Source organism: Furipterus horrens, unplaced genomic scaffold (assembly GCF_987537825.1).
Source record: "Furipterus horrens unplaced genomic scaffold, mFurHor1.1.pri manual_scaffold_3, whole genome shotgun sequence".
NCBI classification, from domain to species: Eukaryota; Metazoa; Chordata; class Mammalia; order Chiroptera; family Furipteridae; genus Furipterus; species Furipterus horrens.
This window is the reverse complement of record NW_028327173.1, coordinates 139,144,455-139,159,564: the sequence shown is the minus strand read 5'-3', so window position 1 is coordinate 139,159,564 and position 15,110 is coordinate 139,144,455. Positions and strand designations below refer to the sequence as shown.

Below are 15,110 nucleotides of genomic sequence, written 5' to 3'. Positions count from 1 at the left end.
TTTTTAAATTCTTTTTTCTTCTTGTTCTGATTGGTTGTTTTTTTCTTCCTTATTTCCAAATTATTGATTTGATTCTTGGCTTCACCCATTCTACTGTTCTTTTCTTATAAATTTTTTTTATTTCAATTATTGTATCCCTCCTTCCTGACTGGATCTTTTTTATGCTGCTGGGGTCCTCACTAAGTTCCCTGAGCATCCTATAACCAGTGTTTTGAACTCTGCATCTGATAGATCACTTATCTCCATTTCATTTAACTTTTTTTCTGGAGTTTGGTCTGTTCTTTCATTTGGGCCATGTTTCTTTGACTCCTCATTTTACATAGCCTGTTTCTTGCTATGTATTAGGTAGTGCGGCTTTGACATTGTGTCTTGGGAGTGTGGCCTAATGTAGTAGGTGTCCTGTTAGGTCCAGTGATACAGCCTACCCTATTACCCAAGCTGGGTACTCGAGGTGTGCCCTCCATGTGGGATGAGTACACTCTCCTCTTGTATTTGAGCCTCGGTTGCTTGTTGGTAGATCAATGGGAGGGATTTACCCAGGCCAGTCAGCTGTAAGGACTGGCTGTGACCACTGACCACCAATCTCTGTTCTCTGTGGAGGATAAGCTGTGCAGGCTCAGGGTGGTGGTGCTCTGACAGAGTCTGTGCTGTTCACTGAGAGCGCAGGCTCTGGGATTTCCCGCGTGGTGTAGGCCAAGGTCATACACCACCTGTATTGTGCCCAGGGCCACCCTGCCCAAGTTATAAAGCAATATGAGATGGATGCTACTTGTGCTGGGCTTGGAGATTCCCAGGAAAAGCCAAGCTGTGAATCTAGGCTAGCTGCTGCTAGTGCCAGGCCTGGGGCTCACCTAGGCCAGCTATTGCTTGTTTGATAGGATTCAGGAAGTTGTGAAGCATGAGCCAAGACCAGCTTTTTGCATAGAAAAGCAACTTGGGTGGGTCCATAAGTTGGGTGGGTCAGAGTCTCTGGCGATCTCCAAGGTGGGTCAAACAGTGTTAGCCAGGTTGATAGAATCTCAGATATGGGACCAGCTTGCTGGCTCTGTTGGGGGAGGGTTTAGAAAATCGATAATGGCCTCTGCTCACCTTGATGCCAGACACTTTAGTTTCTCCCTGTATGCCACTGGTGCCTTTCAGCTGGTACCCTGATACTTGAGCTCAGAGGGAGTGAGTCTGCATAAGTGTATCCATGTGTGGTTTCTTTAGGAGGAACTGCCTGGGGCTCCAGAAGTTTCTTCCACCAACTCAATCCCCACTGGTGTTTGCAGCCAGAAGGTGTGAGAGCTTATGTTCCTGTCACTGGAACCCTGGGCTGGGGGACCTGGTGTGAAGCTGGGACTCCTTGCTACTGAGATATCCCTCCTGAATTCTTATCTACCATGAGTGGGTGAGAGACCAGCCCGTTTGCATCTGCGCCCTTCCTACCAGTCTGGATGGATGTGGTTTCTTTAATTCTGTTGTTGTCAGACTTCCATTCAACTCAATTTCTGACAGTTCTGAGTGATGATTGTTCTATATTTTAGTTGTAATTTTGATGTGGTTGTATGAAGAGGTAAGGCATGTTTCTCATTAATTCATTTTAAAATAACAATAGTGGGCCCATTTATATAGACATTGAAATCCTATTTTATGTAAAATAATCCAAATTTTCAAAACAAAAATTAATATGAAAAATGACATTGTTTTACATTTTAAAACATTTCTTAAAGCTTGGCTTAAAATAGATAGCTGGACTGTCATATCTGTTTTCCAGTCAATTTATTCTATAATATTATCTTGTTGAATTATATAATGAAAATGCAGACTCTCATAGATATATAGTTGTATAGATCAGGACCTCATAGACATCCAAAAGGGTTGTGGGGACCATCAGGGTCCTTGGACCACACTTTGACAACTGCTTTACCAGAGAACAAGTAGTATACTACATAATATTGCAACCACCCCAAAAGGAACTCACATATTAAGGATAAATAAGGGAAGCTAACAAACATCAAGTGTCTGTACTGTGATAAAACCACCTAACTCAGATACTCAGAAGTATCATGGAATGATTATATATATATTCATGTATATGATCTATTAAAATGGCAAAAATAATTTTATTACTTGTGTTTATAAACAGCTTCCACACTAAGGGAGAATGGCAAGGGTCCTTGTGGATCTAAAAGGTAGAGAACCATTAGAATGGAGATTAGTTCATCTCTCACATTCTAAAAATACATTTTATTAAGGAAACAACATTATTACCTAGGGGGGAAACCCTGATAAAGCAGGTATTTCAGCCTGGATAATATGCCCGTCTTAGAGAAGAGAATCAGAGGCAACCTAGATGGACAGAACTTCCTTCAAACCTACTGTGCATCTTGCCTCCCTTTGAGAAGCAGCCCACAATGAAGGAGAACACTCAAGCTTTGAGGGAAAAACTGAAAGTCCTGCTACTGCCTGCTACTGTGGCACTATCTGGGCCTCAGTATAATCTGTAAAATGCAGATAATCACACCAGTCTTACAGACTGCTGTGAGAGTCAAATGAGTCACTTTAAATAAATTATTATACAAACTTTCAATTTGCCCTAGAATATGCTCAATGTGAATATATAAAAATAAGTTAGTTGTCCATCCTGGCATCTTAGCTTGTTCACCATATATAAAAATCATTATTATTTTAACCCTCTCCAGTATTAAAAGACCAAAGCTTGAGCCAATTGATTCTGACTTTCCAGGTTCATGTTACAAGAAAAAAATAACTAAGTAGTGCCAAAAATATTCACTTTCCCCAAGCTGGTACCGTGATACCAGGTGCATCTGGGAGAGTTTTCTGTTGTCAACAGACAACTGCCCTCACCTTCCACTCATGCAAAAGCTTTAGAACATCAGGTCGTAGGAGTGACTTATCCAAGGCATATACACTATAGATAAATACATGGGACTTGATGTCACTGCTTTGTTCCAGTGTATTAATTCCAGCTTGTTTATACTAGTAAAAGTTTGGAAACAAACAGAATACCCTGAATATGGGGCTGATTAAAATATCCTTACAATGGAATATTATGCAGTCGTTAAATAGAACGAAGTATTCTTGTTACTGGCATGGAATGTGTCCAAATAAATTGTTCGTGTGAAAGACGTAATGGTGTAGAGCACTGTGTCTAAAATGTTACTATTTATGGGTGGAAAAGAGGAGATAAACATACATACATGTCAATAACCTTATGTGCATAACATATATTGATATATAAAGACTATAAAAGGATAGAAAAAGCTGAATAATTATTGCATCTAGGGAAGAAAGTCAGGGCCTAAAAGACAAGGGCCAGGGGGAGATATCCTTTTCACTAGACTTGCTCTCAATGTTTGAATTTTTTTCTGCCATCTGCATGTGCAGTGCATCTATATATACATATAAAGGAAAAGTTAGACCACCTCACTGTAGGTTGCCCTTTCTCAGTGGAGTGAGGAAGGGTCCCTGGTAATAGAAAGTTCAAACAATGAAGTAATGAAATAAAATTTAAAATTTCATGGAGATGTAGCATAGAGTTGATCTCGAAACCCCCACCCCTCACTATACAGCAAAAAAACAAAGTTGCAGATATTGCTGCCTTCCTGGTCCTATCCTCCTTTCTCCTTTGTCATACGAGTTCGTAGTACACTATAGGCGCCCCTTATGTAAAGACTTTTGTTTATTTTCCTGCGATTTTTCTCAGTGATTAAACAAGGCTTTTGAAAGTTTGAGGCCGTCTCTAAGAATCAGAAGGTAAAGTTCTGGTCCTAGTCGGCCCGCGCAGCGCCCCCTACCGGCCAGGATGGCGGCGGCGGCGGCCGCGGAACCTGCCTGAGCCCCCGAAGGTGCGGAGAACCAGGGGGTCACCGGCGATCCGCGCGCCTCCTCGTCTATCCGCAGCGCCTCCTTTCGGACTGTGTTCCAGTCTGGGGGTTGTGCCTATGAAGGAAGCGGGAGCCCTTAAGACGCTTCTCCAGGAGCCTTTGACCCATCCCCGCGGAACTGAAAAATACCCCTATGGGTCCGGACACTGGCTGCTCAGGGTCAGCGTCCCCGAGTTTTATTAGAGAGGCTCGTGAGCAATCGGACCGTGAGCCCAGAGAGTAACATCCCAGGGTGGAAGCACGGCTTTACCACGTAGCTGCCCACCAAGCCATCAGCACCGCACGCGCACGCACCACTCTCTGGGCCTTCCTCCTCCTTCATTCCCACCCAAAAAGAAAGCAGGAGTTTGGAGGAGAGCGGGGAACCAGCCGAGAAAACTGGCCAGAAGCCCGCATTGTGCCCAACACAGGATTTTGCAGCAGCTCCTGCCCTCTGCTGGCGGAAAAGAGTACTTACACATGGCGGTCATGGAGGGTCGCCCGGGGTGGCCAACTCCCTTTCTACTTTGTCTCCAAGGGCCGAAGTTGAGAGAGGGGCAGCTAGCTGGGGTCAGCGAGGGGTGCAGATTCTGGAGAGGTAGCATTAGAAGAATTAACTGAAATTCCTCACAGATAAACAGTGGTTAGATGACCAGCACTCATCATACATTGGAAGGGGATATCTATACTAGTCCCCCAGTAGGACCCCTGGAAACCGAGATGGAGACATCAGTGGCACAAGCAGCTGCTAAGGGCTGGCCTGGAGCCCAAATCAGTCAGTGGCCTTGACATCTCAGGATCTTGTATAGTGATAATTGGGCCCTTGATTTGGGAAGATTTGATCAGCAAACGTTTCTTGAGTATCTATGTGACCGGCACTGTTAGAGGTATGTGGTAGTCATCAGAAAATTTAAAAAAAAAGACAATAGGCATAACAAATATGTAAATTATATAGATCATTAAGGTGATAAGCTCTATGGGAAAAACATAACAGAAAGAGGGATGAGGTGAAGCTATGGAAAGCATTTTTTAGTACAGTTAAAATAAGCCTCCTTGATAAAGGTGATATTTTAGCAAAGACTTAAAAGTAGGATAGTAGTTAAGTTTTCTCTATGTAGAAAGCGTCGAGGCCCTCCAGACCCCTCTCTAGAAGCCCATGACCCGTCCCCGCAGTACTGAAGAATAACCCTTGAGTTCGGTCCCTCAATGTTCAGGGTCTAAGAGGAAATATCTTAAAGCAAAAATTCATCTGTATCTTTCAGGAACAGCAAAGAGGCCAGATACTAGAGAAGCATGAGTGGGAGAGAGAATAAATAAGAGGAGATTCGTTACAAAAGGTAAGGATGTGGGAGGACAGATTACTTAAGTGTAGGAAAAGTTTTGTAAATTTAGCTTTACTCGCAGTGAAATGAAGAGGCACTAGAGGGCACTAAGCAGAGTCACATGATCTGAAATACATTTTGAAAGGATTACTTGGGGTCAAGGGGAGAAGTAGGGAGTCTAGGTCAAAGACTTGTATAGTAATCCTGGTCGGAAGAAATGCTCTCTCAAACTAGGTGTTAGCAGTGGCGGCGATGAGAGACACGGGGATGCTGCATGTGTTTTGAAGGTAAAAACAACTGACTTTACTGACAAGTTGAAAGTCAGACCAAAAAAATAAAAATAAAATAAAGGAACCAAGAACACCAATATTGTTAACCTCAGAACAAAAAGGATGATGTTACCTTCAACTGAGGTGGAGAATTTTAATGGAGGAGCAGTTTTAGGGGATGAGTAGGGGAGAAGATACTTATTTCTATTTGGGACACATTAAGTTTGAGGTGCCTACTAGAGATTCAGTGAAGATGTCAAGAGAACAGTTGGCTGCACAACTCTCAAGTTTAGAAGAGAGAGCTGGGCTAAAGATGTAAATATGGGAATTGGAGAAACAATAGCATTTAGAGTCTTGAGACTGTATAAGATCACCAAGAAAAGCAGACAAATTACTGACCCATGGAGTTCTCCAAAATTCAGATACCAAGAGAAGTGGAGGAACTAGTAGAGAAGGCTGAGAACAAAAGCACTATGAGGTCATGGAAGAGGCAGGAGACCAACTTGCAGCTTGACAGGACAATCTGCCTTTAGGGCATCAGGACTGATCTCAGGATGCCTTTCATCCTTATTCTGTCACAAGAAGCATCATTCCCAGATAAGTCTCATGAAAGGGGAGATGGTGATCAACTGTGCCTACTGCTGCTGAGCATGGAGAATCAACCCTATCAGGGTGGAGCAACCTTACTTCATGCAAGGAGTGCCCATAATCCTTACTAATGGAGCTGAGGAGCCTGGGAAGTTGATTGGGGAGATTTGCAAAGCTCTTGGCCTAGAAAAAGACGGTCTTGTCTAAGAGAAGTGAGAAAGAAGAGAGTCCACATCTGAGTCATGTTTTCTGTCCTGGAGGAGGGAATTAAGAGACAAAGTAAGGTTTCTGTGTCTCGTTTCCCCAGACCCCAGACTCTCAGTACGTCACATTCTCTCCTTTTCTCCATCTCTCCTCACTCCTCAAAGTACTCACCTGAGAAACTCACTTTGTCATATCCTCCTTCCTCTTGTACATCCAGTTCCAGCACCTCACAAATTCTTTCTAGTGTAAACCCTCTGTAGTTCTCTGAATCCCTGATTAAGGAGTAGATGTGTATGTGTGAGAGAGAGAGTGTGTGTGTGGAGGAATGTTTACAGTAAACACAATTCACATTTTTAAATATTTTTACTATGTAAATTTAATTTTATTAAAAAGATGATGCCTAGCCCTGACTGCTGTGGCTCAGTGAGTTGGGCATCATCTTGCAAACCGAAAGGTCATTGGTTGAGTCTCAGCCAGGGCACATGTCTGGATTGCAAACCAGGTCCCCAGTTGGGGTGCATGCGAGAGGCAACTGATTGATGTTTCTCTCACACATCAATGTTTCTCTCCCTGTCTTTTTTCCTCCCTTCCCTTCTCTCTAAAAATAATTTTTTTAATATTTTTTAAAAATGATTATGCCTAAAATCCTGATTACCTGAAATAAAATTACTGTATTATATATTCATATATGTATGTATAGGTGATGGTTGATTTTGATGTGTCAACTTTAGTGGACCATGAGGTGCTCAGATATTTTAGCAAACATTATTCTGGATGTTTCTGTGAAGGTATTTTTTGATGACATTAATATTTAAATCAGTAGAATAAGTAAAGCAAATGGCTCTCCCTAATGTTAGTGGGCTTCATCCAATCAGTTGAAGACCTGAATAGAATGAAAATGCTGATCCTTCCCCCAAATAAAAGAAAAGTCTCCTGCTTAATGGCCTTAAAACTGGAATATTAGCTTTTCCCTGACTTCTGACTCAAACACAAGCTCTTCATAGGTCTCAAGACTGCTGGCCTTCAGACTGGCACTGTATCATTCATTAGTCTCTGTGTACTCCCTAACATCAATCACCTCATAATACCATTTGTGCACATTTCATATATTTACAAACAGCTTTACCTTGAGCTTAAACTTGAAATTTTCTACCTGGAAAAATGCTTTCAGAGTAGAATAAGAGACCCAAGAACAGTAGAAACAAGGCTAAATGTTGGGTCATAAATATCCAATTCTGTTTAAAGAAGAAGAAGAAGGCTAAACCAAGTAGGCTCTATAGTCTCATCATTGTGGAAGTGTTTCTAATTGCTTACTAGGAAAGTTTTTCATATTTTTCATGGAGTTAATGAAAGAATTCTGTGACCATTTATTTCTTTTTGCTCTGATTCCATGAATAAAGTTGTGTGTTAAAAGCTGATTCTATTATGCTGTACTGCATGTCAACTGTAATTGAATTTTGTATTTTTAAAAAGCTTATTCCTCGTTCTCAGTTTTAGCAAGGGTCCCTGAGAAATAGAGACCAATGAATGACCCATCTCAAGTCCACCTAAGCAGGACTTGGTGAAAAGATAAAACCTTATTTGGCAACTTTAGCTCACTGTCCATACCCAGTCTATCAAAGAGCTAGAAAGAAGTAAAGTTTTCCTCAATATACATGGTAGTTACATTCCCAGCAAATTTTTTTGTTTTAAAATTATGAAAAATATAAAGGAATTGGTTAGAGGCTAAGATAATTATAAGCTATTTCTTTACTCACATACAAAAGAAGAGTCACACATTGTAGGACACGCACTAATTCTTCATTTTTCAGGACTTTCTTACAGTGTTGCTGTACACTGAGCACAGCTGGCCACTACCCATTAAATGCCAGTACTGGTCCCTCCCCAATCATTACAGTTACCAAAAATACCTCTAGAAATTTCAAAGCCACAAAGTCACTGAAAATATTTGGTGTAGACATATGATAGAAATTTATGTAAAATTACTTTTCCTGTGCCATTATATGACTAAATAGGAATAGCTCAGAATGTATTTTATTCACATCCTCACATCCTAGTCATGCATATTTGACTGCATAAGTCTTTCTTTATTCTTAAGGGACACTAACAACATTCAACTAACTGTTCATTTATTCAGAATACACATTCCAAGTTTTATGATATGCCTGGCCCTCCTCTGAGCACTGGAAATGCAAATTATGTATAAAGACAATTTGTGTCCTCCAGAACTCCAGTCACAAGACTGGAAGCTCACAGGCAATTACGATACACAATATGTCAGGATCATAGAATATTTTGAGACCACAATAACACATTCCAGGGGTTGGGGGCTGACAGGAGGTTGCGGAGGCTATAATGGGTATAAATGATGATGAATGGAGACTTGACTTGGAGTGCTGAACACACAATACAGAGTACAGATGATGTGTTGTATAATTGTGCACCTGAAACCTGTATAATTTTGTGAACCAGTATCACAACAATAAATTCAATGAAAAAGAAAAAATAAAATTTTTAAATGACTAGCACAAACAGGAAGGCTCTGTAACACAGTGAAGTTAGTTCCTTTCCATGCCCTCTTAAATGATGAAAAACTGACAAGAGAGATCCCTAGGAAATCTCTGCAAGGCCTCCCTGCAATAGCCCTCCTCATGAGGTCCAACCACTGAGCTCTCTCCACCTTCCATATCTGCACCAATGACATGGTGATATGGTCAGAGCATCTTACCTCAAATGCATCACTGTAGCCTTTCTTATACTTTCCTATTTCATTCCAGAAACTTGACCAAAGGGATCAAGATCTGCTTTTGTTCAGTGGCCTTCAGAGGATATATGTAGGAGGCCCCATAAAGAATAAGGCAGACCTAAGAGACCAGGAACAGACCAGTACACCGATTGTCATTTGAGCTCGGGTAACTTAGCTCCCTCCATTCATCAAGTAAATTAACCTGTATGTGTTATTACAACAGTCCTTTATGTGATACCAACAAGCAATGTGTGTTTTCATTCCTATAGATAGCTACTGCATTATGAAATCCATGTGAAGGAAGATATTGGCAGTTGACGTGCCTTATTAGCAGGTTAAGGGCAGGCATTGCAAGGGTGCCCTGTGGCTGAACAAACTGCAAATACTAGACATTAGGATGACTTTGAGCAACCCTGTGGCCAATGTTCTCAACAGTTGTTCTTGCCACAATGCAGAAGACGTTTTGCTGGGATTATATCTTTCACTGTTCCTTGATTACAAATAATAGCATAATGGAATTAGCTGATCATTCAGTGGCTGCTGTGATACTGATGTGGTGATTAAACTAATGGAAGAACAGAAGTCATATTTGCCAGTTTTTTAATACTAAAGACAAAATATACTGAAAATTCAGTGTAATTTTATTAGTATGCATTTTTATTGATTCCTGTTTCAAATAAACAGGTCCTCAGCCCAAGGTCTTTCCTATCTTTCAGATTACTTGGATTTAATTTGGAGGCAATGGAGGGCAGTTTAAAATTGGAAGATGGAACCTATAGTAGAAATTATCAAAAAATGTATTTAAGGATGTGCTCTGAACACGATTTAAAGAAGTAAGATGGTCAAGGATTAGGTAGAGTATTGGCTAGACCTCTCTTGTGTTATGACACAAAGGTCTATAGGAGTCAGACAGGTATCATCACTGAGTAAACAGGCAGAGAGTCAGGAGAGAGAAGTGGAGTCAGTGAAAACTTACTGAGCTATTGCCCCCTTAAGAAGAGGCAGCTGCTACTCAGCTCTAGCTGATAGTTACATTGCATAATGGTGGCTCAATATAGCTACATTTTTGTCTATTTTAAGGTAAGCCAGGAATCCAAATTTCCTATGTGCAAATCCCTGTTAGGAAAGGTTATCACCAACTCCAAGAATTATTTTAAAAACAAGCCACAAATATTAAAAAACGCACTGAATAAGCAGATCAAAGCAGGCCTTGGGCCAGATATACCCCTCAGTCGCAGTCGCAGTCGGCAGCCGTCCGTCTCGAGAGACGATGGTGTAGCTTCTTAAGAGTCTATCTGCACCGCCGAGAATGGTTGTGCAGTCCGACTCAGGAGTGACAGGGTATCTGTCTCCTCCCGTGTTGAATCGACATCTTGCGATGATGCTGGAGTGTCCTCTCCAGTGAAGCTGAAGCTACAGAGCCTGGGCAGGGTGATATGGAGGGTCTGCTGTTGCCCATGCAGCAGACCCCCCCTCTCTTCGCAGCTGAAGGGTCCAAGGGAAAGACGGAGTCAATACAGCTTGGCTTCAGGTGCGCCGTAGGAGTTGCCGGTGTTGACTACAACATCAAACCGCCTTCGGGACTCCGGCTCCGGATTTTCTGTCGGGGTTTACTCCCTTAGCCTTTCCCCTGAAGAGGTATGCCGCAAGGCAGTGGAGGTTTTTTGGAGTCAGAGTTTTCCTTCTCTGATGTGCCCTGACTGGAAGATCGAACCAGCGACACTTAGCTCGCAGGCCGACGCTCAATCCACTGAGCCAAACCAGCCAGGGTTAGATATACCCCTATGACTGCAATATCTGGGTCTTGCCTCATATTATAAACACTTGAGTACAGCTGTCTTTACCTGTTGAGACTGCAAGCATCACAGAAGGGCTAAAATGTACTTAACTCATTTTTACATCCTCATTACCTATAAAAATGCTTCAATGTGGTAGCTATGAAAAAAATTGCTTAATAACAAAAGGAATTCCACAAAACAAGATGACAAAGCTAAGTGATCGATTAAAATGGCTAATAGTAAACATAACTAGTTTACTCAGTATGTTCTAAAAACATGTGTTTCACATGTAGTCATCATGACAGGGGTCCTAAGAGATGTAACAAATGAAAACCACCAGAATGGATACCCCCATCTATCTCTCTCACCTTCCGGAATGCAAATTTTATTATGGAAATAACATTATACCTAGAAAATAAACCTGATAATACAGATAGGTTACTCTGGATGATAGCTCCTATTTTAGTGAGGAAGAAACAGTGTCAAGAAGAAAAGATTTGCCATAAACATATTGTGTACCCCAGCTGCCTCTTAGAGAGAATAAATGGAAACACGCCGGTTTTAACAGGGACACTCCTGATTCTGCCACTATTTGTTAATTATGTGGACCTCTGTTTGTTTATCTATCCATGGGTTGTTGTGAGAGTTAAATGAATTAATTTAACTAAAGTGCTTACCCCATAGCAGTTGCTTGAAAATGAGAGCTTACAATTTGTTCTAAAATGTTTTATATTTTCTTAACTAAATTAGTTATCCTTTCTTGTGAAACTGGAAAAGTCCTTGTTTCATGCTGCCTGTCACCACCAGAATCAATAAGCAGAGACAGGGACTGAATTTTTATGGATGCTTTATTCAGATGGCTGGTGATCTGAGAAGATGGAAGATTATGTACCCTAAAAGACCATCTTACATTTCATTCCAAGCCAGCCTTTTTTTTTTTTTTTAAGGAGAAAAGAAAGTGTAGGTAAGGGGTTTGAAATTCAGGAAAAAGGTTAATCAGATAAAAGCTGCAGTCCAGCGATTTCCCTAGCATCCTTTCACCTGTTGACTGGTGGTTTGTTTGTTTGTTTGTTTTGTTTCTTTGTTTGACATTCTTTTTATTGTTGTTCTATTACATCTGTCCCAATTCCCAGCCTTGACCCCCACTTTGTTCTCCCTTACCCTGCCCACTCCCCCTCCCACAGTCAATCCCCCCTTGTTATCCATATTCATAGATCCTTTATACATGTTCCTTGGCTAGACCTTTCCCCTTCTTTCCCTCCTTATTCCCCTCCCTGCTTGCTCCCCTCTGGTCACTGTCAGTCTGTTCCCTATTTCCCATGCCTCTGGTTCTATTTTGCTCATTTGTTTGTTTTTTTCATTAGGTTCTTCTTATAGGTGAAATCATATGGTATTCATCTTTCACTGCCTGGTTTATTTCACTTAGCATAATACTCTCCAATCCCATCCATGTGGTTGTGAAGAGTAGGAGTTCCTTCTTTCTTTCTGCTGCATAGTATTCCATTGTGTAAATATACCATAGTTTTTTGATTCATTCATCCACTGATGAGCACTTAGACTGTATCCAGCACTTGGCTATTGTAAATAACTCTGCTATGAACATTGGGGTGCATAGGTTTTTTTTGAATTGTGTTTTAGGATTCTTGGGGTATAATCACAGCAGTGGGATCACTGGATCAAAAGGCAGTTCCATTTTTTGTTTTTCTGAGGAAATACCATATTGTTTTCAGAGTGGCTGCACCAGTCTGCATTCCCACCAACAGTGCACTAGGGCTCTCTTTTCTCCACATCCTCACCAGCACATGTTGTTTGTTGATTTGTTAATGATGGCCATTCTGACCTCTGTAAGGTGGTATCTCATTGAGGTTTTAATTTGTATCTCTCTGATGCCTAGTGATGTTGAGTGTTCTTTCATATGTCTATGAGCCCTTTGTATGTCCTCCATGGAGAAGTAGCTGTTCAAGTCCTTTGCCAATTTTTTAAAAGATTTTATTTATTTATTTTCAGAGAGAGGGGAAGGGAGGGAGAAAGAGGGAGAGAAAGATTGATGTGAGAGAGAGATATCATTTGGCTGCCTCTCTCATGCCCCCAACCAGGTGCCTGGCCCACAACCCAGGCATGTGCCCTGACTGGGAATCGAACCAGTGACCTTTTGGTTCACAGGCTGGCACATACATAGAATGCAGGTTTGGTCCACAGTCAGGGCATGCATGGGAGGCAACCATTCAATATTTCTCTCCCACTCGATGCCTATTTCTCTCTCTCTCTCTCTCTCTCTGTGTGTGTGTGTGTGTGTGTGTGTGTGTCCACTCACCTTTCTTCCTCTCAAAGCATAGCCTTGGGTGAGGATTTTTTTTTTTTTAATGCACACAAGCGCACATACTCAAACAGGTATTACTTTTACTCTCTCCAGTAGTAAAAGACCAGAACTTTAAAACAATAATGCTGACTTTTATGTGCAGAGATGGTACTGTGAATATTACAAGGAAAAGATTCTACCGGTCATGTTATATGCTGAAAAATACTGTCCCAGGCTTCCTCAGAGCCAGTGACACACATGCTTACCTGGAAGATTTGATGTTGCCAACCTACAGCTTCCCCCTCCCCACATGTGCAGGAAGGAGCTTTATGACGTCAGGTTCTAGGAACGCTGGTGGTGCATGGGGGTGAGCTTGTCACCAGATAAATACACACGGCTTATTGTTGCTACTTTGGTCCAGGATATACATTCCGGCTTGTTTATAGTAGTAAAAGATTGGAACAAACTGACAAAGAGAGTGACTGTACCTAGGCAAGAGGAAGATTGAGACAGCTTGGGAGACCAGTTCAATACAGAAAAGTGAAAATCTTGTGCGTTGGGAGCCGATCTGTTATGAGATATTTAAATCTTATATGTCTATCTCTCGTTTGTTTTCTTAGGGGCTTAAAAAGACTTTTAAAAGATAAAGCCCGTCTCAGCCTTGCTAAGTAGAACCAAGACGGAAAGATCTGGTGCCCTGACGGTTCATGAGAGCAAGCAGCCTAGCGCCCTCTGCCGTCCACTGCGGCAGCGGCGCCTCTGCCGGAGAAGAGGGTGGAACCGCCAGTCGCTGCCTGGCCAGATCGGGATCCACGCCTCCGGGTGTTTTGCTAGAGCAGCGCGTGAGCAAATTGGCTCCGTAACTCAGGGAGAATCGAGGCCTCCCGAAGTATATGCTACCATCCCACACTCTGCGCACCTAACAAGTATTCCACAGGTGAAATGGAAAATAGGAAAAGCTGGACAATAAGCAAGTCAGTTCAGGACGTGCAGGGTCCCTGTGCTCTTCAGGCAGGAAGGGCAGTTACACGTGGAGGAGACAGAGTGGCTCTTCGCCCGTCGTCCACCTCTTCTAAGACCTAGTACGGAGACCGGATCTTTGATCCTCAGTAATTGCCATAACCTACATTTGTTAAGTGCTTTAGGGATTACAAAACTTTCTTCTTTCATCTGATCCTCACCACAGCCTTGTGAGTTAAGGCAAGTATTTTTTTGATCCCATTTTATAAAGAGATACCTGATTCTAAGAAAGTTTCCATGACCTGCCCAAAGGCAAACAGCTAAGTGAGAAGCAGCCTAGGATGGGAAGCCCTGGAAATCATCCATAAAAATCAAGTCCCCCACGATTTGAAACGTGCTTCCTGCTACAGACTAAGAAAGTATCACCAGCCTCCTCTTCCTCTTGCACTCACTTTACCTAATTTATAACTACCTCACTTGGGCCCTTACCCACCCTTGCCTTCCCACTCTTCTCCCCAGTACCAGGAAGAATCACCACAGCTACCTCTACTCCTCCAATGAGAATCCTCGCATTTACATTCTTGGCTCCATGCATGAGGGCCCCTTTACCAGGCCCTGGGCTGAGGATCCCTCAGAGTTAGAGTTGGGGATTCTGCTGCTGGGGAGGGGTTGTGTCTCTCCTCCTAAGTTACATTATTATAGTGCCCAGCTGCAGGGAGGAACTGGATGTGGTGAAGCTAAAGTACTATCCCATTATCTTTCAGGGATGAAGGTTGAGACTTTCAGTCCTAACACTCAAATAGGAATTCAGGCAATGTGTAGGGAGACAGCAGAGCAGGAGCCCAGGGGCCTTGGAGAAATCAGACCCATGCATGGCGTGGAGGATGAAGAGAAGCAAATGGAACGCAGCCCCGATGCTTGGGCTCCCTGAATAACTGCCTCCACGCCCTGAGCCTCTTTTTTCTGCTGGTCATATGGGGAAGGGGTCTTATGCTCATCTGGAAGAGCAGTGGCTGTAGAAGAACAGAATCTAAATAGAAAACATGAGTCCTACACCAGCCTCCACCCCGCTCTC

The 15,110-nt window shown here is 42.3% G+C and overlaps 1 protein-coding gene across 1 annotated transcript; it reads right to left on the bottom strand.

Annotated features, from left to right (window-relative positions):
- Window positions 1-3,705: 3,705 nt before the first annotated feature.
- LOC150016143 (uncharacterized) lies at window positions 3,706-4,237 on the bottom strand. The gene is made up of 2 exons (XM_090268328.1): window positions 4,141-4,237; window positions 3,706-3,945 (listed from the first exon to the last, which is right to left on the bottom strand). Exons 1-2 carry the CDS (start codon window positions 4,210-4,212, stop codon window positions 3,706-3,708), a joined length of 312 nt encoding a protein of 103 aa, XP_090124454.1. The 5' UTR covers window positions 4,213-4,237.
- Between the last annotated feature and the right edge of the window lie 10,873 nt (window positions 4,238-15,110).

What these genes read in the sequence shown, in the direction of transcription:
- LOC150016143 (XM_090268328.1), bottom strand. Translation starts at nt 4,212, where the DNA reads ATGAAGGAGGAGGAAGGCCCAGAGAGTGGTGCGTGCGCGTGCGGTGCT. An exon ending in GCTTGGTGGGCAGCTACGTG is followed by an intron (nt 3,946 to 4,140) that starts GTAAAGCCGTGC and finishes CTTCCTTCATAG; the next exon opens with GCACAACCCCCAGACTGGAA.